At 39.1% G+C, this 23739-nt stretch overlaps 1 protein-coding gene across 2 annotated transcripts in view; it reads right to left on the bottom strand.

The window, feature by feature from the left end:
- CACHD1 (cache domain containing 1) overlaps positions 1–23739 on the bottom strand; it is a 205537-nt gene that overhangs the window by 106928 nt on the left and 74870 nt on the right. For both annotated transcript variants that reach the window (XM_081818551.1, XM_081818552.1), the window contains exon 2: positions 18014–18076. In XM_081818551.1, coding sequence (XP_081674677.1) covers positions 18014–18076 — 63 coding nt within the window. The remainder of the gene's footprint in view (positions 1–18013; positions 18077–23739) is intronic.

Here is a 23739-nt window from a genome sequence, read left to right as displayed (position 1 = left end):
TAAAAGGGAGGAGGTTTGTGAAGTATGAAGCAGAGTAACACTGTAAATGCCAAATAAATGGTACTGATTGTTGTTTTACTACTGCTGTTATTGTATTTGTTATGTTTGGGGGACTTTACATATTGACATGGAGAATCTTGAACAGATTCTCAGCGACTGGAGAGGAGTCAGGCCAGAGGTGTTAACACTGGGCTAGGACCTGCGAGGGCTGTCAGTGACTCTGTGAAAGCACCATGTCCTGTAGGTTATGTAGTTACAATCGGAGATAACTCAGAATTCGTCTAGGATCTTCTCTTTCTAAACTCCAGGATCTAATGAGGACTTTACTCCTGTCTTTTGCCATTTTCAAAGCATTTCCACAGGACTCGTCTTAACGTGTGCCTTCCAACAACCCTAGGAGCTAAGCAGTGTTCCAACAGTCAGGAAATCTAGGCTCAGAAGGTGTGCCCACACTCACGCTAAGTGAGCGAACGAAGTGGAGACGGTTTCTTCTAATCCCTAGCTCCATTTTCTCTGTGTGCTACAAACTCCAAAATTGCAGGGGAAAAAAAAAAATCGACTCTCCCAGATCCAACTATGTTCTACTCATTCTTTCAGTCCCAGCCCAATTTTTGCCTCTTTGAATCCTCCTCAGATCCTTCTTTTCCAAAATCGCCTTGATCTTGCCATTTGGACCCCTCATATCCTGTTTCATATTGTTCATTTTTCCCTATCTAAGGATCCCGTTTTCCCCGGCAAATCAGTAGCATAACAATTCAGCATTTATTGATTGCCAGCCATGTGCTGGGCACTTTGAAAGAGCGACTATACGTCAGGCCTTTTAACTCTCCCAACAGCTCTCAGTAATTGCTATATGCTATTTTTAATAGATGGTTCTGATAGATTTGCGCAAGGTCACACAGCTAATAAATAATTAGATCAAACCCATATTCTTGAACACCGTACTATGCATTTTTACTTAATGTAGTGCCCAGCATCTAGAAAGGACTTAAAAGCGGTCATCACTGTATTCATTTGCCCTCATACACCATTATTTGCGATATTGGAAAAATCTGCTTCCAGTTCTAGGAAAGGGCAGATAACCTATGAGACTACTGCTCTCATCTGGTTCAAGCCAATCAAACTCTGGGCCTGTCTAGTTCCCTATCTTGACCTGCCTCCTGGGTAGTATCAGCTGCTCTGGAATAAGTTGTGCCCAGAAACAGAACACCAGTTCAGAGAAGGTATCCTGATGACCCATGGCCATGGTTGGGAGGTGGCTGCTCATCGACCACTAGAGTCTGGGCTTCGTGAAATCACTCAGAGCAGAGCCTGGGCATGGCGGCCGGCAAGGATACAACACAAGACAGATGAAGACGTATAGATGGAATAGGGCCAGTCTGACTTTCCAATGGCCCAGAGGCTTCAGGGTTGTCTGACGGATGTGTGGGAATAGCACATCCAGTGGAGAAGCAGGGCAGCTGCTGACAGACGAACTGCAGGTGGACCAGGAAGATTGATGTGCAAGGCTGTCTGGGCTCCAGGGTCACATACCCTGATCCTGTGAGAGGTGGGGCCCCTGTGGCCGAGCTGGGGAGGAGTGCAATGGAAAAAAACAGAAGGCAAGTGCTGACATGCCAGAGAACCAGAGGAGGCTGAGCTCTGGGAAACCGGTGAGAGCGGCAGCTTCTCTCTAAGCAAAATGCAGGTTTGCTTTTAAGGTTACAATGGGGTTTGCTTTGGGCAGCAGTTTGTGTTAGGTATTTCAGGAGAGTCATGGAAACACACACCCAAGCCTCCTGAAAGCCAAGGTTATCAACTCAAGGGCTCAATAGGCTCTTGCCCTGTTTTTCACCCCACTCTCCCCTTAACAACCAGATCATAACAAAAGAAACAATGGGAAGGGCAGGCTTCAACCCACTTCTCACTTCATTCTGTAATAGGAGCCCCTGAGCTGAGGTTCCTTTAAACCAAAATAAGCAAGTCCTCAGGCCTTCAAAGTTTACAGTCTGTTCCTTCAGGAGGAACAAGAAGTTCAGCCTAGTCTTGACCTTAGAAAGAACTGAGAGGCTGAGAAATGGGGGTTTGAGGGAGAACCAGGAGCCACAGCATAGGGACTAACTTCTACCATTTAATTCACAACTTTGGAGATAAGTTTGCATAAGAAATTAATCAGGGAGGAAAGGGGGAGAAATAGCTTGGGTTTGTGAATTTAGGAATTTTCTGGTGACCTATGAAGGACACAATCATGGAACAGGAGAGAAAACTCAGGCCCCTTACTCTTAGTTTGTAAAGCCCATATTTAGAGTACAAATATCTGCACATAACTTATCAACACCAGGTGTAACTTTAGAAGCATTCCAAGTAACGGGAGGCCACGGCCACTAGAGAAACTGGGGATCAGCTGGGAGGGCTCTGAGACCCTGCAATTTTCCCCACACCCAATGCAAACAGTATTTCCTCTCCAACCAACCCTGCAACCTGGGCCAGAGCCTGGCACGCTGCTAGGACTCAGGAAGTCTCCTGTATAAATGAAAGTCAAAACCTGAGCTAACCTCCAGTTACAGGCCATCTGACCAGTGTTTTAGGGCTTCTTCACCGGCCCTTTGAGAGCAGATCGATCAAACACCTGCCAGCAAGTGTCAATTAGCTCAGCAATGAAGTGGAAAGAGGACACTGGCAGGGAAACAAAAATCTTCTACTACTAAACACTTCCTTACCCTTGACCTGGCAAGAACTTAGTAAATCCGTTTCTTGGGAAGACAATCTTGAGATAGCATGGAAAAAAAAAGATGTTTCCATTTCCTCCTTTTGAATAATAACTTATCTTTACAACAGAATATAACATTTTAGGACTTCATTAATACACAGTTCTAATGACAGTAGAGCTCAGTACAGTAAGTAGGAGATTCTCCTAGTCCTCCATTTTAAGATGATAAGTCAGTGCAAGACAGAGCCCAATGCACAGTGTATTTCATATTTGGGGTAACAAACTCCCACAATATAGATTCCCTTTAAAAACGATGGGTAAAAAACACTACAAGAGAAAACATCTTTTTTTTTTTTAAAGATTTAGTTATTTGAAAGAGAGAGAGGGAGGGAGGCAGACTCCCCACTGAGCAAGGAGCCCAACACAGGGGCTTGATCCCAGGACCTGGAGATCATGACCTGAGCCGAAGGCAGATGCTTAACCGATTGAGTCACCCAGGTGCCCCAAGAGAAAGCATCTTATAAACATGCAATTTCTTCAGCTGTTGAAGACTGGTCTTGAATATCCATAATCATCTGAGTCTTGAGTATGTGTGACAACCTCAGGACAACCTCCAAAATGTGTCCTACCTTCCAACAGTGAAGCCAGCTTATAATATACTTATCTCGATAGATAGAGAAAAGGTACTTAGTAGCTTTAGTTTCAAGATATTGGAGTAGTGGCAAAGCAGCTTCTGAGATCCAGGGGCCTTTACAATGTAGGTATGGAGCTCTAAGTACTGATATGGAGGTACTAGGTTGTTGTTGTTGTTGTTTTAATTAGGAAACAGCCACAACACCGACACAGACCACTTAGATGAGGTGCAAATCCTGGATGCTAGGGGGAAATGCTATTAAGACTTGCTAGAAACAACAAAAAAGTAATGTTTCCCATGTGGGTTCCAAACCAGAGGAATGAGGATATTTGCCTCAACCACAACAATTTTATTATATCCTTCTCTGAACTATTCTGTCTGTTCCCTTGCCAAGCTGCATCTGATATCATTCTCTAACTCACAGTTGGATTTGGGAAGGTCTTCTCATCCCCTATCTGATGACAGGAAGGATTGCGAACAGAAGACCTGGTGCATGCCTGCTCCCCATCGGCTGTTTGTTTGCATAGGATTCACTGCTAACACCTTCCTCCGGAGGGGTGGGTGACTGACACGGGGGTCAGAGGATGTGACCGCAACACTTCTCCATGGGTTTGCAGAAGAACCAGCATGCACTTTGCAGCATATAAAAGGACTAAAGACAGCTTAAGTAACAACCAGTGAAAACACCCATGAACAGCTATTTTAGCATGATCCCGACCTGCCTAGTCTTCTAATATTAAAGCTGTAGCTCCTGGTAGGATTCCATTTTTATCAATGTGTTACTTCATGGGTCCAGATTTTCAAAGGGTTTGGCTAATTCAGAAGCCCTTGATATTAGCAGCCAATTAATTCCTTCACATCATTACCGTAAGTATTTCCTATTGCACCCCAGAATGTACTAGGGATGAGCTGGTCCCCGCTCTTAAGAGTCTCATCAGCTTTTCAAATCCACTCTGAGTTTCCGTGTATGCATTCTGCCAGGGTAGACGATCGGAGGATATTTTTCTGTGGGAGGAGCAGTTTTGGGTGGATTTGGAGAAATCTTGGCTGCTACCTCCTCCCCAGCATTTCTGAGCACTATCCAACCTAGAGATACTGGAAACGTGTGTATAATGGGCTTAATTGTTTCCATTTTTAGTGGAATATTCATTTCTCATGATGAAGTCTTCCTGGCTTATGGAATGAAGACTTACACTCAGTCCATTCCCTTCTAGTTAAATGCAGTTTGAGTAGGAAGCCCAGGATCATACTTTCTGAGGTTCTGCTTTACTGAAAGAAGGCATCTGCACACATATGGACTGCAGGGTTATGTGAAAAGCTGGAGCAGCAGAGGCACACGTCACGGCGGGGGAGCTTACATTTCTTCTCCCACCCTGCCCCAAAGGCCTCACCCTCCCGCTCCTGGCTCCGAACTGCTCTCCAGCTACTCTCCAGTGCTGTCTGCCTGCAACACTTCCTTCTCCCTGCCTTTGTTGATGGAGAAACAGTACCCGCCCCCCCTTCATTTGCTCCAACAGTGGGAACACAAAGTGTGGGAATTAAGGGACCGGGGAAAAGGACTATTCTGGGTTTTTGCCAAAATAACGACAAAAAAACCTATAACTAGAATTTATAAGCATTAAATAGTGTGTGGTGGTGGTGGGAGGTAAAGATTTCCATTTTCTATCACTGAGATAGGGGTACATACACAAATGTAAACATGAACACTGGGTTATAAATATTGTAAATATGTGCACAGAATTCATATCTGTAAACAAGAGATACTGCATCTTTATGTGTTCGAAGTAAGTACATTATATAAAATGTGTGAGTATACAGGAGAGGGGTGTGTGTGTGTGAGCAGGATTATCTCCACTTATCTCAACACGAGGCACATACATTGGCTAAAATACAATATACATATGCCTGAAGTCAGCCAGCCTGTATTTGGTATAGGAATTAAACCTTTCATGCATGCATGCGTATAACCATATTTTAACTTCCAAATATAAACAAGCATATGGAACATATGCTGCATATATTTTTTCCTTAAAATATAAACAAGATAAATAGTTCAAATTCCAAATTGCTATTTATTAAATAGTGAGACAGGTAGCCATCTTGCTTTCCCCCCTCCCAAGAAGCTGGCTGAGCAGTTCCTGATTATTACTCAGTAATAATGACAATATTCAGTATTTCAGATTATTGTCAGAGCTTCATACTGGGAGAGAACCCAGGAGTTCTGAGAGGTAGCAAAAAAAAGGGTTTGCTACATTCTCCAGGGAAACTATACTAACAAAATCTTTACCAACCACAGTTCCACACTAGGAATGCCAAAGAGTTAACCAAGTTCTACTCGTGTATAACAGAAAGAAAGCTCACTCTGTTAGACTTTAATCCTGAGTACTAACCCAACAGCTGCTGTTTTTCACTTACTCCATTAGCTAAAAGTTCTTATTTAGGGGGTACTCATTTACAAAAAAACACCAACAACAAAACAAAGCCAAAAGCCCAATAGAAATTCCATGATGGCATACATTATAACCAACTGTTTAGGGTTATGTTCATAACGGAATAATGATGAATGGTGAAAAAGAAAAAAAAGGGTCAAAGACTTCATTTACTTTTATATCTTGTTTCTGTTCCTGCAGGATGATCCATTAGTAATATAATGCTCTTCCTCATAAGGCTCAAGTTACATCCTTGTGATTTATTAGAGCTAAAAGGCTTGTCACTAACAGTCCAGAAGGCACCCCCGTTCAGCGTTTCACCCGTATCCACTGAGCATTTAAACTCAATCTTTTCCCTGTTTAGCAGCTAAGTATTTATCATAGTACTGAAAATGTTTAGACATATTCCTTTCTTCCTTTGGTTGATGTGTAATACTCTCAGGAAAGAATAAATGACCTTCCTTTTAAAAAATTGAAGACCTATAGAAAACCGGCAGCAGAAGTATAAAAAGCAACATCAGACCACACTGAATAAAATCTTGGTCCTATCACCTAATTCAAGAATGATTTGGGGGAATTATTTCATGGCTGAGTTTCAATTTCCTAAAATCTAAAATGGGAAGAGGAATTGCACTTGTATCACAGGTTTGTGGTAAAAATTCAATGAGATAATTCACATCAAGCAGCATTTGTTAAAAGAACACAAACTGTCATATCAAGTAAATAATCTTTCCCCAAGTGCAACACCATCTAGGTACCTACCAGTTCTTGCACCCATCCCCCATTTAGTAGACTTCTAGAAAAAATACATAATTTGAACGGAAAGTACCGCCACACCAGATGGGATCGATAATCTACTCAGATCACCATTCGGTCTCACAAATACAGTCAGTCAGTCGTTCCCAAAGAGGGCACTTCTGTCCTTTAGGGCATCACCTGCAAGAGATTAGCAAGACCTACCAAATACACGCACACATGTCTCCTGTGACTTAACTATGTCCTTGGGATAAGCTCTTTGTTTCTCTTCCTACAATACCAAGTATATATTAAGTCCTCAACAAATGTTTGCTGAATTCATCAACTGCCGACCACTTACCAGAGGTATGCTCAGAATCTCCCCTCCAAGAAATCAAACTCTAGTTTATGCATTCATTCCCAGTATCTATAAAGCACTACAGCATTATTCTGACATGGTCCCTGCACTTAGGAGTTTATTTTTAGAGGGCCTACAAATACCGCAAGTTTTCTCTCTGCTATAAGAACATTTAATATTTTCTTACCTCTCCCAAAGTTTAAGGAGTATCTCCTAATCACAATGTTTTCACATTTCTTTTAAAACAAATTCAAACTCAACCTTGCATGATTATTTTTGAAAAGCAGAATGATGTAGTATAATCATTTGTAGATCTTTTGTAAAGTGACAAACCACTTTAAAAAATAAAACTTCATGCTAAACTCTAATATATCAAACAAGTAAGGTGAATTGTTAGAGGAAGAAAGGGAGAGAAAAATGCTAGAACTTCGTCCTTACATTCTACAACAGCCTCTGCTGTACTTCCCTCATACCTTAGGAAACAAGTCTGAAAATAGCTCATGGAGGCATTGCATTTAAATTCACTTGAACTCATAATCAAGTTCTCTAACCTCTTAGGTGACCCTGGACAAGATATTTACCTGTGCATAATTTTCCTTGTCAGTAAACCTTATAGAGCTGGTTTTGAGGATTATGAATTCACATAGCAAATATTTACTGAGTACCTACCATATAGTACATGTAGATACTTCTTCATGGTACTGAGGGCACATCAAGGAATGAATTAGCTCTGCCCTCATACAGCTCAGGTATTTTTTTTAATAATTAATATTTTATTTTTTAAATTAACATATAATGTATTATTTGTTTCAGAGGTACAGGTCTGTGAGTCATCAGTCTTACACAATTCACAGAGCTCACCATAGCACATACCCTCCCCAATGTCCTTCACCCAGCCATCCCATCCCTCCCACCCCCCTCCACTCCAGCAACCCACAGTTTGTTTCCTGAGATTAAGAGTCTCTTATGGTTTGTCTCCCTCTCTGGTTTCATCTTGTTCCATTTTTCCCTCCCTTCCCCTATGATACTCTGTCTTGTTTCTTAAATTTCTCGCATCAGTGAGATCATATGATAATTGTCTTTCTCTGATCGACTTATTTCACTTAGCATAATACCCTCTAGTTCCATCCATGTCGTTGCAAATGGCAAGACTTCATTTTTGATGGCTGCATAATATTCCATTGCATATATATACCACATCTTCTTTATCCATTCATCTGTTGATGGACATCTAGGCTCTTTCCATAGTTTGGCTATTGTGGACATTTACAGCTCAGGTCCTACTAGGAAATATATTCAGCAACAACCACCAAAGGGAAATATATTCAACAAACAAAAATAAATGCATATATACATCCTAGGTGATAAATTATAAGGCTATAAATAAAACAGAGATGGGGGTAAGAAGTAAAGAGGGGTACAATTAATAAAATTTATAAATGAGTGGCCCAGAAGGGCCTCACTGAGAAGGAACACTGAGGCAAATCTGAAGGAGGTAAGGGGGGGAAATCATGTGGCTATATAAGACTTAATGATAGCACTTTATATTCAATAAATGATGCCAATTATTATCATAACCAATACAATATGAAGAAAACACAAAACTAGGAAAATTCTGTCTTTGCCACTTTACCACTTATAATGACCTCCCTGATACAGTTTTCTCATATGGAAAATGGGATAAGGATACCTGCACTTTTTACAATGTCATTAAGAGGATAAAACGGGAAAATATACATGGATATACTAAAAAATAAAGAGCCACATAAATATTACAACTATCACATTCTCACTTATACTATTTTTCCAAAATGATAGAACACCATCCCATCTTTATGGGACAAGGAATAAGTAGGCCAGGAAGAGGGCTTCTTTTTTTTTTTTTTTTTTAAAGATTTTATTTATTTATTTGACAGAGAGAGACACAGTGAGAGAGGGAACACACGCAGGGGGAGTGGGAGAGGGAGAAGCAGGCTTCCCGCTGAGCAAGAAGCCTGATGCGGGGCTCGATCCCAGGACCCTGAGATCATGACCTGAGCCAAAGGCAGACGCTTAACGACTAAGCCACCCAGGCACCCCAGGAAGAGGGGTTCTAAGATAAAAATGAACTTCTCTTTTGGAAAGTCAGACCAAGAACAGTAAGCTGAAACAGACCTAGATTAATTTCCAATCAAGGTTGAAACCTAAACAACCAGCTCAATTTGCCAGGACTCTGGTTTGAGAGAACAATCATCTGTTTGCTCTGAGCCTTGGCTGATTCATTACAAATTCTCCATCTGGGTGGCTGAACTAGCTTTCAACCTTTCTTTTACCTTCCTACCAATTCAGTGCCTTTTGTTCACTCATTCAACAAAAATTTCATGAACACTTACAATAAACACAGAGCCAAGTGTAGATTTCGGTTAAGTGGGTGAACGAAACCAGGGCTCAGCCTAAATAAATCCCCCGGGGACAGGTGGGGGAAAGGTTAGAGGCAAAGAATGGAATCCATCTACACCACCACCAGGATTCCTCTACTCTGGACAAGTCTGAGCCTTGAACATACTTAACTAGGTAATTATAAACAAAATGAGAGCCTTCAGGCTACTACCACACTAGGTTATGCTTGGCAGGGCAACCCAAAATAAATCTAGATTCTGGAAATACGAATATTGAGGCACAGAGTATCTCTAGACACTTTTTTCAACAAATATTTGCTAAATGCCTACCTAGTACTGGGCACAGGGAGCCAGAATTCAAAGACATGATTCCCAAGTGCTTGGCACTTCCACACCTCCTCTTGTCCACCACTGTCCCTTTCTCCCTGTGGTGCAGTGCACAGTTCAACAACACAACCAGATTTTCCTACAGTGAAGAGTTTCTGGTAATAGAAATACAGAAGTAATACAAATGCAAAACCGATATAAATCCCATGTCCAGCCTCTCATTTCTCAACTAGCATGGCTTCTACTTAAAGCTCCCACTAGTCCCTTCCAGGGTCTTTCTGTGATCATTCTCTCCTGGAAATTCTTTAAAATTCACAGATCTTTTCTTACAGGCCTTACCTAAGAGGATTAAATAACACACTAAGAATAGCCATCTTCTCACTCCTCTACTCTTATATGCACTCTCCACCACCCTTTTGTATTCTGAAAGCAGAACACAAAATACTGAAACATCTAGTCTGTGCTAGCCATGTAACTTTTTAAGCAATCTTGCAAGATAGACTGTCACCCCCATTTTATAAATAAAGCGGATGCAGACACTAAAGTATCATGCCAAAAATCAAATAGATTGTAAATGATAAAACCTGCATAGAGCTTAAGTTTTCCATATCAAAAGATGAGGCTCTTTAGTTCTCCATCTCAAACAACCCTACAAAGAGGCTGTCCCAAAGAGTAAAGTTTCCTAACCTTTCTGGCCTTATAACCATGGTCTCAGAGGTCCCAACTCTAAAATTCTGAAACATCACACTACTTACAACTGATTATTTACATTTTAGTGTATGAAGTATCATCTAAGATTGACTACTTCTATTCATAATCTCTTTGAAGAAAGAACTATTTTGTGTTTGTTCTGCTACAAAGTATTTTTCTTCTCCTATGAATACAGGGATAGAATTTTGTGCATGATCTAGATACTAATTTTTAGATGGATTCTAATCCATTGCTTTGACCTGGTCCAAATTCCTCATGACTGGGGGGACTTGAATTTTTACTGAGGTACAAGAATAATTTGGAGGATTAGCACCTGCCAAGCATTAAGTTCTTATAAAACCAATATGCTTCTCCTTTACTGTACTCCAATGAATGGTATTTGGTGAAATAAAACATCAAATTTTAAATCTTGCAGATAGAATTGTCAGTATCAAAAAACAATTCCTAAGAATAATTAATAAAAACTACAGACTTCTACCAGAATGTATTTTAAATGCTAGAATGTTTTGAAACACAAGAAACAGACTAGCAGTTTGCATCCAATCAACCTAATTGCCTGCCAAAACAATCAACTCTCCTCACAGGAAGATAATAGAATCCAAAATTTTTCCACAGTCTCCAGAGTACAATCCAAATTTTTTTGACAGAAGAAAACCCAAAGTGTGACCAATTTCCAAGAGTAAAGAATCAACAAAAATCAAGTTCAAATATTTGTGTATGTTAGAACCTGCAGACAGGATTCTAAAGCGGCTATCATAACTATGCTCAAGGATACAAAGGAAAACATGCTTGCAATGAATGAAAAAAATCTTAGAAAAATACTCTATTAGAAAGAAACAAATGGAAATCCTGGAGTTTAAAAATAGGATACTGAAGTTTTAAAAAATCTATCTGTGGAGTTCAACAGCAGGTTGAGACACTAGGAGTAAATTTCTAGATCAATAAAAATGATCTAATCTGAAGGTCAGAGGGGAAAATAATTTTTAAAAGGAGGAGATGACATTATCTCAGGAACTCGTAAAATATCAAAAGATCTAGCATATATGTAATCAAAGTCCCAGCAGGAGAAAAGAGAATGAGGCAGAAAAAAATATTTGAGGAAGTAATGATCAAAAAGTCCCCAAATTTGATTAAGACCAGATATTTATAGACTCAGAAAGCTCAAAACACACCAGGGATGATAAATAAAGACTGATAAGTTTATTTTTTTTTTAAAGATTTTATTTATTTATTTGACAGAGAGAGACACAGCGAGAGAGGGAACACAAGCAGGGGGAGCGGGAGAGGGAGCAGCAGGCTTCCCGCGAGCAGGGAGCCCGATGCGGGGCTCAATCCCAGGACCCTGGGATCATGACCTGAGCCGAAGGCAGACACTTAATGACTGAGCCACCCAGGCGCCCCAAGACTGGTAAGTTTAGACAGTTATAGTCAAATTGCTGAAAACCAAAGAGGGAAAAATTGTGAAAGCATCCATGGAGTGTGGGTGGGGCAATGATATCATACACTGTGACAACTTTTATGGACTTGTCAGAAGGTGGAGTCCAGTACACAGTGGATCATTTATGCATTAAAAGATTAAAAGAAGTCAGTCTAGAATTCAGTGTCAAGCGACATTTTCTGAGCACAAGAATGAGAAAGAGACTTTGTCACCAGAAAATCTTCACTACAACTAAATATTAAAATAAGTTTTTAGATTATCAGTTGATTATCTTTGGAAAGAAATGAAGCTTACTGGAAATGGCAAGTATCCAACATTTATTTTTCTTTTAATTTATTAAATTCATAGGACAATTTAAAGCAAAGCCTAACATTCTCTTGTGCAGTTTACAATAGATAGAACTCTAGCATGAAGGACAGTAGTGGGAAAATGGACCTATAAGGCTGAGCGTTCTAGTTTTTATATGAAGTGATAGAATATTAAACTCCAAATGGAATAGACTGTAATAAGTTAAGGTTGTGTATTGTAATTTATAGAGCATAAATCTAAAAATAAGTAGAGAAATATAGATTAAAAAAGCTAAAATAGATTAATATGAAATTCCCCAAAAAACATCAAAAATTCAAAAGGAGGTGGGGGAGGAACTAAAAGGGGAAGATGAAAAACAGCTGACCCAAATCCAACAATCAAAGTAAATACTCCCAATTAAAAGACCAACATTGTCAGAGGGGGGTGGGAGGATGGGTTAGCCTGGTGATGGGTATTAAAGAGGGCACATACTGCATGGAGCACTGGGTGTTATACGCAAACAATGAATCATGGAACGTTACGTCAAAAACTAATGATGTAATGTATGGTGATTAACATAACATAATAAAAAAATATATATAAAAGAAAAAAAAAAAGACCAAAATTGTCAGATAAAAAAGCCTCAACTATGTTCCGTCTACAAAAGATACACTGTTAACAATGGAGACACTGAAAGTAAATGCTTATGAAAAGACATGGTGCAAATAGTAAGCATAGAAAGGCTGGAGTGGCTATATAATATCAGCTTAAACAAACTTCAAGGAAAGACCACTGTAGCCAGACATAAAGAACAATTTATAATGTCAAAAACAACTCATCAGGAAGACCAAATAATTTTAAATGCATACATGCCCAATAATGAAGCCTCAAATTACAGGAGGCAAAAATGGGCAGAATTAAAGGAAAAATTATACAACTCCACCAATACAGATATTAACAACCCTCTTAGCAATGATGGAATTAGACAAAATAAAAATCAGCCCCAAAATAAATGATCTGAATTATCAACCTGCTTAACCTAATGGGTATATAAAGAACCTAACAGTCAGCAACTGAAGAATACACATTCTTTTCAAGTTTACATGGTATATTCACTGAAATAAATCATATATTGGGCCATAAAACCCAAGTTTCAATAAATTAAGAAAGACTGAAATCATAGATATATTCTCTGATCACAGTGAAATTAAATTAGGAATTAGTAACAATAGCTAAGAAAACCCCAAATGTTTTGGAAATTGGACAACACACTATAAAGTAATCCATGGGTCAAAAAAGAAGTTAGAAAATATTTAAAAAATTGAACTATAAGAAAACCATGATCTCAATCTTTGTGGGATGACAAGTGCTTAGAGGACAGTTTATAGTGTCAAGTGCCTCTATTTGAAAAACAGAAAGGTGTAAAAAAAAAAAAAAAATGACCTAAAATTCCAATTTAAGAAGAGGAAGACCAAAATTAACCTAAAACACAAGGAAAGAAATAATAAAGAGCTTAAATCTGTGAAATAGAAAGTGGAAAAAATTAATGAGGCCAAGTTTTAAAAACTTGGTCATCACCAATTTACTTTGCAATTTGTTCTCTCATTCTCTGTCAGTCTCATTTATCCTTTTAATAGATTTTCCCAAAGAACCAGCATTTGGTTTTACTGATTTTTCTTTATGTTCTTCTTTTAGCCTACAGGTATTAAAAAGATAGCAAAATAGGGCGCCTGGGTGGCTCAGTTGGTTAAGCGACTGCCTTCGGCTCAGGTCGTGATCCTGGAGTCCCGGGATCGAGTCCCGCATCGGGCTCCCTGCTCGGTGGGGAGTCTGCTTCTCCCTCTGACCCTCCTCCCTCTCATGCTCTCTGTCTCTCTTTGTCTCTCTCGCAAATAAATAAAATCTTTAAAAAAAAAAAAATATTAAAAAAAAAAGATAGCAAAATATTCTAAACACTTTTATGCCAACAAATTTGACAACTTAGATGAAAAAGACAAATTTTTGAAAAAAATCCACTTACTAAAATTGATACAAGACAGAAAATCTGAGGAGAAAAAAAAAAACTACACCTCCCCCCGCCTCAACTCCACCCACAAAACCCAAAGACCTATAGCTATTAAAGAAACTGATGATCAAAAACCTGCCCACAAAGAGTGCTCCAAGTCCAGATGGCATTCCAGGTATATTCTACCAAACATCAAGGGAAGAAATACTACCAATGTTATATACTTTTTTTGAAAGTAAAGGACAAGGAAATGTTTCCAAACTAGATTTATAAAGCAAATACCCTAAAACCACAAAGTGATAAGTAATAAGGTGGGGGGGGTGAGTAGAACAAAGTGAAGGAAAATCAGGAGTTTGGCAGGCAGGGTGGGTTGCATTTTAAAATATGGTGGTCACCTCTTTCAGCAAGTGACTTCTGAGGAAAGACTTGGAGCAGGTGAAGGTCCCTGGGGACGTATGTCTGAACAGCACCAGTGCAAAGCCCTAAAAGGCAGGAATATGCCAAGAAACAGAAAGGAGGCAAGTGTGGGGTCCTGCAGGGCCAAGCCAGGTAAGTTTATCAACACAACGGAAAGGATCAACTTCTTCATACTAACGTTTATCAAATACAACGAGGACCCGGGATTTAGCAAAGTGGGCATCACTGGTGACCTTGAAGAGAGCAGTTTTGTGGGACTTGTAGGGCTGGAGAACGTTTCAGAGAGAATGGGAGAACTGGATCTAGGGAGTATAGACACCTTGTGATGGTTTGTGCTTCAAAGGGAAAGAAAAATGGGGCAGTACACAGAGGAGGAAGCAGGGTCAAGGGTTTGTTTATGCTTAAGACAGGAGAATAGCATGTTTACATGCTGAAGAATAGGATCCTGAAGAGAGAAAAACGGATTAAGAAAGAAGGAGTACTTGGCCCAAGGTCAGGTACACTGCACACATGACTTACTATGACTGCCCGTTCCAAAAGAATTCTGAAGTCTTCTAAAATAAGCCACTGCCATCAATAATTTATGAAACAGTGCATGATGGAAATAGGTTTGCTATTTCATTGAACAAATGATTAACCTAAATAATTATTAGAGCATTTGTGAAAAAGTTAGACCAAACTCTTGAAACATGTCCAAGGTGCCTCTGGTTTCTTTAATGATCCAATTAAGTGCTCCAAGAGGCTCTTTCTCCTTTTGTTTCTTCTTCATTGCTTTGTGTTTTATGGATGATGTTTTGCTCTCTTTGGGGCACTTGATCAAAAATTTATTTTTCTTGATTCGAGTTCAATTTCATATAATGGCTTTATGTGCTCATACAACTTCATTTCTCAAAGTTTTAAAAAAACGTAGTCTATGGGAAATGCTCCACATGAGAATATGTGCATGGGATTTTTAGTTTCCTGAGGCTGTTGCCATAGATTTTTGGCAGTGAAACTACAGATACTGAACTAATTAAAGATTTAAAACACATTGTTAGGCACCTAGAGTCACACTCTGAAGGTTAATTTAAAAGAAATAATTAGAAAAAGCAAAGCAAAGTCTATACCATAGAGAGTTTTGTGGTAAGAGTCAAGAATCACAAAATGTTTTTTATTAGTTTTAATTACTTTGCTCCCCTAACCAGAAGATATTAACAGCACATTAGATTTACTGCCAACTTATATAGTATGCACAAGTCAGATCCAAATCTCAGTAAGATTTGATTAGTAAGGTGGGAGGGTAAGAACCCATGAGGCTCTAGTTTTCATTACCCCCAATGGAGGAATGATAGATAGAAAACTCAAGTTTCCTGATCCTGATTCCAGATCCTATAAAATATACCAAAACATGAAGTGGTCCATTAAAGGCTGTGAGCTAAAATGGAGTATAGAGGTCAATAATCTACTTTGAATAACTAGCCTGTTTTGACTTATCAAACAAATCTTATAAGCAGTTATGATTGTTCTTATAATAATGATGACATGATAATTATCTCCACATACTGGATGCAAAAGAGGCATAAGATCTATTTGTTCAGGGTTCTTCCAGAGGGCAGACTAGAGAGATTGGAGGAAGGTTAAAAGTACATTCTGGGTCAACTTTTTCACAATCAGAGGGGGGGAACACAGAACTACGTGATAACTCGTTTGAATTACTCAATACCAAAAAAAAAAAGCTTAGCAGAAGCTACTGTTTTGAATTGAAAATACAAATTTTAAAAATGAACTCTCAAAATAAAAAAATATACATATATATACACATATATAAAATTTGTGTCAAACTTATTTTGAAAACTAGCTAAGGTAACCGTCATGAGGCTACAGGTAACTTATTTTATCTCTTGGAGCTTCAGTTTGCTTATCTGTAATCAGGGTATCTTTCCTTCAAGATTATTTGGAGAACAAAAATTCAATGTGATAAGCACCAGTGTTCCATTCGTGCTCAGTTGCTATAATTTTAAAAAATTATTAAAGGTTTCCAAACTTGTGCACAGCTTGATAAATAAAGCAATGACATCAGTCTGGGAAAACAAAACAAGTTTCACATTTGAAAACAGCTGAAGGAAGAACCTGTATCTGTTACTTCAAGGAAAGCAACAAAGCTGATATCCCTGGGTCAGTTTCTTTAAAATGTTATCAAGTGGCCTTTGGTCTCCCAGAAAGTTTCCTCCAACATGCTTTGTGTAGAAATCTTCCCTCCCATAAAAACCCTTTTAAATTTCATGACCTTAAAGCACTTCTCAGTTTGCTGGAATAAAAATAAGACAGGAATTATTAAGATAAGACTCGATACAGCAAACCACATCATATTCACTGTAATTTGAGGTCATTAGTTTTTAAAAATATCTAAAGCTAAGAAAAAGAGTACATACGTAAGTGCTTACATCCTCTAAATTTAACCTGCAGAAACCAATAAAACATTTTAAGGTCTATACACAGGAAATGCTGAACTTCAAAATTAAACCACAGTAATTTATTATAAATAAATAACTACCCCATAAATAACTTCACTCTAATGACACTTGCAAAGCTTTTTGTCTCTTGTATAGCACTTCTTTAGTTCAGATCAAGTCAAGCTATTTTCCATGAATAAAATAAAGGCAGCATCTCAGAGAGTTTGAATTATTGTGTGTTTTACTATAGTTATCTTTTTATTCTGTGGAAGCACTCCGCTACACTCTGGTTTTTAGCTTGGTTCTGTTTTTTACTTAAGTTTCCAACCTCACTTCAAATTACCAGTTGACGGTCACATAGTGTAATGAAGTTGGCGGATTAGTTGAAATTAGAACCCGGAATCCTCTTTACCACCCTTCTTTTCAAGCACAGATCAATTATTTATGACCAAGTTCACCAACACTATGTTTTACTTTAGGAAGCAGTCCATCTGAAGGTAGCTATAAATAAAGTAAATAGAATCTGGCCTCAGAACTTTTTGACCCCACACAGCATTGAAAGGAGATGGAAGGAAAGAAGCAAACGAAGAATACAAGAGGAAAGAAAAATTAAAGAACAAAAGAAGCCAATATCCACTGAGCTGCTTCTATGCCTGAATCTTCCACATAAAGGATTTCATTTGTTCTCAATTATCTCGACATTACTTCATTTAATTCTCACTATCTCATAAAGGAGATATTGTATTCACCTTATTTAAAACCGAGAAACAGCAGATCAAAAAGGCTAACTTGCTTACTGGGGGTCATGGAATAAGTGAGAAAACCAGAATTTGACCTGGGTTGGTCTGATTCCAAAGCCTGGGCACTTCCAGTATCAGATGAAATAATTTCTAATATTTCAAAATTTGGGTCAGTTTAGGAATCTTCACAACGAAAAGGAATCAAATCATACTTCCAACGTACAACACAAATAGCAAAAAAAATCCCCAGTACCATTATTTCAATGGCCTGCAAGAATTTCAAGTCTGAGGTTGTCACCGTTACGCTTAAGACATAGATGAAACCCTACACCGAACTGTGGGAAACCTCACGTGGACATGGCCCGCAAAGAGTAGTGAGGCCATATCCAAAAGCAAGACAAAGAGAAGGTCAAGTACTAAATAACCTCTTACCTGCTGTACTTCACTTTCTCCATTTGAGATTTTCTCAGTGTAAACAAAGGAGTTGAATATCCGCTGGAACAAAAAGAAAAATGAACAAACATTAGATTTTCTAAAGACGACAGCCATTTTCTAATGAGCATGTGTGTGCGTGCGTGAATAATTTATTTACAACACAAACAGAATCAAGCAGAAAAAATTTAATTAAAATACTGTTATTTTACACAGAGAAATCCACATATCGGCCAAAGTCAATCACACTTATATAAGCAAATGCCCAGGCACTTCCGTAGTGAAATAAACCAGATGTTCCACTATATTTTTCATTTTCAAAAATATATTTAATTATAGATTTCCGGAGCCCATGCCATTTTATCCAAGTGGTATAATCTGACAAAGTTGTGTTTCTCATTTAAATCCTGCACTCCCTGAATGCTGTAATTGTTTACAGACACTAAAATCTAATGCAATAAAGATATTTTTTTTTCTTTTTTTTAAAGACTTTATTTATTTATTTGACAGAGACAGAGATAGCGAGAGCAGGAACACAAGCAGCGGGAGTGGGAGAGGGAGAAGCAGGCTTCCCCGCCGAGGAGGGAGCCTGACGTGGGACTCGATCCCAGGACCCTGGGATCATGACCTGAGCCGAAGGCAGACGCTTAACGACTGAGCCACCCAGGCGCCCGCAATAAAGATATTTTAAAAGGGATTCTTTCCATATTCTCTCATGTCTCTGGTCCCACCAGTACCTACCCAATATTATCTATCACCTTCATTACCCAAGCACTCCCTTGGGAGGGTAACATAATAGGGCTTGCCAAATATGTGCGGCCTTAAGATCCAGTTCTTACATGTCAGGAAATGGGACAGCCATGCCAAGACATTAGTCCAAACTGTGACACACAAGCACACACATTCTTCCACTGCTCTCCGCCTAGCTAGTACCCACCCCCTCTGTACATTGCCTGCATTTAAAACATCCCTGCAGACTTACGACTTTACCAAACCCTACCCATTACTGATCACAAGAGATTCATATATAACAAACTAAGGAAATTAGAATCTAAGATACTTATCTGTTAGAGACACAAAAAAAGAGCAGGGGCCCTATCATTTATCCTAAAACTTTAAAGATACCACTGAAACTCTCCCGATGAGTAAGGAGTCAGACCTGGAGATGTCAGCCAAAACTTCCCTTTTCCCTTTCTATCCTACTGCCAAGGGCTTATCAGCATCTGGGACAGCTTCCAGAACAGCCTAACACACCTGCATGGTTGTGGTGAGGAAGGCAAGCACCAAGTTTACCAAGTGCTGTGCAAATGGGGAAAGATAAGGTGCTGGGGGCGGGGGAAAGGACTGTGACAGAATGGGATGGAATTAGTCTGGAAAATTCTGATTATGAATTATCATAATTTTACAATACACCACTCATTCATCCAACAGATGTTAATTTTCCCTTTCCTTCCTAAAACAGACTCTGTGGGGGGGCGCCTGGGTGGTGCAGTTGGTTAATGGGCCGACTCTTGGTTTTGGCTCAGGTCACGATCTTGAGCCCTGCGTCCGGCTCCGTGCTCAGCGCAGTCTGCTTAAGTTTCTTTCTCCTTCTCCCTTTGCCCCTCCCCCCCTCAAATAAATAAATCTTAAAAAAAAAAAATGACTGTGATAGGAAAGGTACATATTTTTAATAATAGTGCTAATAGAGGCACCTGGGTGGCTCAGTCGTTAAGCGTCTGCCTTCGACTCAGGTCATGATCCCAGGGTCCTGGGATCGAGCCCCACATCGGGCTCCCTGCTCTGCGGGAAGCCTGCTTCTCCCTCTCCCACTCCTCCTGCTTGTGTTCCCTCTCTCCCTGTGTCTCTCTCTGTCAAATAAATAAAATCTTTAAAAAAAAAATAATAGTGCTAATAATAATGATACTGGCTACTGTGTAATGAATGCTTACTATGGGCAGACATTATTCTTAGCATATATTTTTTTACTTATTTAAAAATGTCTCCTAAAACATCTTCGTGACAGGCACTACTATCTCCATTATACAGAGGAGAAAACAAGCAGATCTGTTGAGTGTCTAATGCCAAGCACATATTGGACCTTTGTATGCATATCCTATTCCATCTTTATAAGGAAATTGCTGCAGCTCCAAAGATAAAAAACTCCTACCCTGGGAAGTTAATGATCTTACCCAGAGTCACTTGGCAAGGCTGCAATTGGAACCCAGGCGGACTCCAGATCTGGTGCTCCTAACTCTATTGTCTCACAAGAATTTGCCATATGCCTGCCTGACATATTTAAAAACAAAACAAAACAACAAAACAAAACAAAAAACCCCACTTCTGTTAGGAACTAATATCCAAACATAATGCAGATCAACAATCCCTTAGGTGTCTTTCCAAAATTCAAAAGGTTCTAAAAATCAAAAGTTTCACATAACACATTTGTTAGCAAAATAGGACATGATCTGAATTTATTAGGCTATAAATCCTAACTCCAACTGATGTGTACTTATAGCCTTTATTAAACCACTTAATGTGTATGTTCATTAGTTCTGATGCAGATATATTAGTTAATGCATCTGATTATTGGGTTCTGTTCGAGATCTCACTGGCAATGTTTTTTCATTAAGGGGCATCAGGATTCTGAATCCTAGGACAGATCCCATTTTGAAAAAGGAATTAGGAACCTGTAGACCTCCACTCCTACAATTTTAAGTTCTCAGTTTTCTGGTGAACATCTTAGTTTAATAGACTATAACATTTGGGTTATAGTCTATTAACTATGGGTCACTGCCATCTACTTCCCAGACCATATTCCATATTTTTATACTATTTGATATTCAAAACCCGCTCAGGGAGGCGCCTGGGTGGCTCAGTCAGTTAAGCAACTGCCTTTGGCTCAGGTCATGATCCTGGGTCCTGGGATGGAGCCCCATGTTGGGCTCCCCGCTCAGTGGGGAGTCTGCTTCTCCCTCTCCCTCTGCTCCTCCCCTCTGCCTGTGTGCACGCTCTCTTAATAAATAAATAAAATCTTTTTTAAAAAATGAAATTGGGAATTAAAAAAAAAAAAACCTGCTCAGTACCAATTAGAACACTGACTAAAAATTAACATAACTCATGTAGTATCTCCAGACCTTGATGAGTGTAGTCAGTTTCTCATTTCTGACAATCATCCTCCAGTTGATACATCATCTGGCCTATCCTGGAAGGTGCCTGATGGAACAATGCATGAAACAGCCCTGGGAAGCACACCAGATCCACCTTGCTCAAGTCAACACCTACCAAGGGCCAAACTTAAGAATGTCTTTTTTTTTTGGTTAAAATAAAAGTGAATTCCTCACTAGTAATAAGGAATAGATGTTGGGAGGTGTTCACAAGGCTGTGTTTCAGTCCCTGTTTTACTCATTTATTATTTTAACAATTATGAATAATGACTGCTAATACTTTCATGCAGATCTTTTTATGGCCTATAAGCATTTTTATATCCTCTGTACTTAATGAATGTGGGTGGATAAAAAAATTTTTTTTTAATTTTGTATATGAACAGTAGTGACTCTGTAGGCTACCTACTTTCTATAGCCCTCTAACCACCCCACAAAGTGAAATCACCTGCAAGGGTCATAGTTTGGGGCTCTCACCAAACAGTTTTTGCCCCTCTCTTTCCCCACGCAGGGGAAGGCTGTTAGGGGCTGGGAGAATCTAGACAAGTAACTCACGACTCAATAGGTCAGCCAGTCCTGTCTGGTACAAGGTTAAAAGTTCAGGCTTGTGAGTGCACACAAGATCTCAAGGTACAGAGCGAGTTCCCCTAAGCTCTAGGTCAATGGACAGTAACCACCTAGCTTAAAATGCAGGGCCTGCTAAGTCCATTTCTCAAAGGCTTGGGCTTAGTACTTTTATAATTTACAATTTCACATAAATGATCACATTTGATCCCCATAGCAACTCTATGGGGCAGGCAGGGCAAAGATCTGAAACCAATTTCACAGACTGAAAGCGATAGTTCAAGCATTAGAAAATGTATCATAGGTAAAAAAAAAAAAAAAAAAAAAAGAAAGAAAGAAAAGAGAAAAAAAATTCAAGTGCTGAGCTCTGAACCCAGGTCTTAAGTTAAAAACAAGCATTGATTTTAGCAAAGCTATTAAACGTGTTCACATCACCTTTTTGTTCAGGATAATCTAGGAATCCCAACACCTACATTTACATAAAAAGGCCTACTGGGGATTTTTTCCCTAATATTTTAAGCAAAATATAATATGCTGGCATAACAATATACGTATCCGGTGTCAATATATACATCACCAGTGTCTGGAGTGATTCAGAGTCCCAGACAAAGGTCTTATTTTTTATTACTTTCTCCTGCTATGTGAAGCTATGAAGGGAACAGAATACAGGGTTCTGGGGGTGGGAGGGAGGTGTTTTTAATTTGAGAGCCAGGCATTCCAAATGGTATACCTAGCTGACATTTTGGTGACCTCAGTGTAAAGAGTTTCTTGGTTGTTAGAGGGACTTGAACAACGAAAATGAAAAAGTTGTCCTAAAACAGGAAAATAGTGAGCAATCCCAAAAGGTCAGGTTGCCCGGTCCTCTTGGATGATGTGCTCACAGTGACAGGGTTAGGGTATGCTGTGCGGGGCAGGCATTCTGCACTCTATTTCCAAGTTGTCACTTTCCGTGATCCCAGTTCCCTGGAGAACAAAAGGAATTCCAGAAATTTGAACTCTCGAAATTTGAGCACAACCTGGAGGGAGTCTGAAGGAATTCCCATGGTATATGAATCCCTGGAAGTAAAGGCAAAGATACCGCCCAACCCCCACCCATTACTCTTTCTCATTCCTAAATACTATAAGTAAAAATATGTTTTATGGTAAAGTGAAAAGAGCATTAAAATGGGTGAGGAGTTTTAAGAAATTATTTTAAGTAAAAATATTTCACTGAATTCTTTATCAATTGAATTTACTTCCACAACCAAAAGAAAACAAGGTATCTTATTTTTATGCTCATGAGAATGGAGTACTCTGGACAAAAATGACCCTTCTCTAATTAATACACACACATTGGAAAACTAGCAGTATCTTCTAAACTTAATTAGATGCATAGCCTACGACCCAGCATTTCCCATCTTTGGTATACACTGAGCAGAAGTGTGTTCATATATTTATCAAAAGAGGAGCCTAAGAATGTTCACTGCAGCACTGATACTCCTAAGAGCCCCAACCTGGAAAATATCCAAATGCCTATCAGCAATAGAACAAATTGTGGTGTAGTCACACAATGAAAGGTTCAGCGAAGGGAATGAACACACAATTGCAACATGCATCAACATGATGATACTCACAAACAATATTGAGTGAAAGCAGACAAACACAGAATGTAAAGTGTATAATTCTATTTACAGCAAATTCAAAACTGGGCAAAACTAACCTATCCTGTCAAAAGTCAGGATAGTGGTTACCTTTTGTGAGAGAATGAACAGAACAGGGCATGAGGCGGCTTCTAGGATGGTACAACATTCCATTGCTTGATCTGGGTGCCGGTTACGAGGATGTGTGCACTTTTACGAGAATTCATCAGACACCTCTGTGTACTTTTCTGTATGTATGTTATACTTCAAGTTTACTTTTAAACATACATTCTCGGCAGTCTCTTAAAATACACCCTAGTAAAATGTTTCCTCTCTTTTCAAAATTATTTATGCATTAAAAAGGAAAAGAATCTATTAACTGGATTATTATAAATACTCA

This window comes from Leptonychotes weddellii, chromosome 4, assembly GCF_054177405.1.
Source record: "Leptonychotes weddellii isolate Sample4059 chromosome 4, ASM5417740v2, whole genome shotgun sequence".
NCBI classification, from domain to species: domain Eukaryota; kingdom Metazoa; phylum Chordata; class Mammalia; order Carnivora; family Phocidae; genus Leptonychotes; species Leptonychotes weddellii.
The sequence above is the reverse complement of the archived record's forward strand: the minus strand, read 5'-3'. Positions and strand labels throughout refer to the sequence as shown.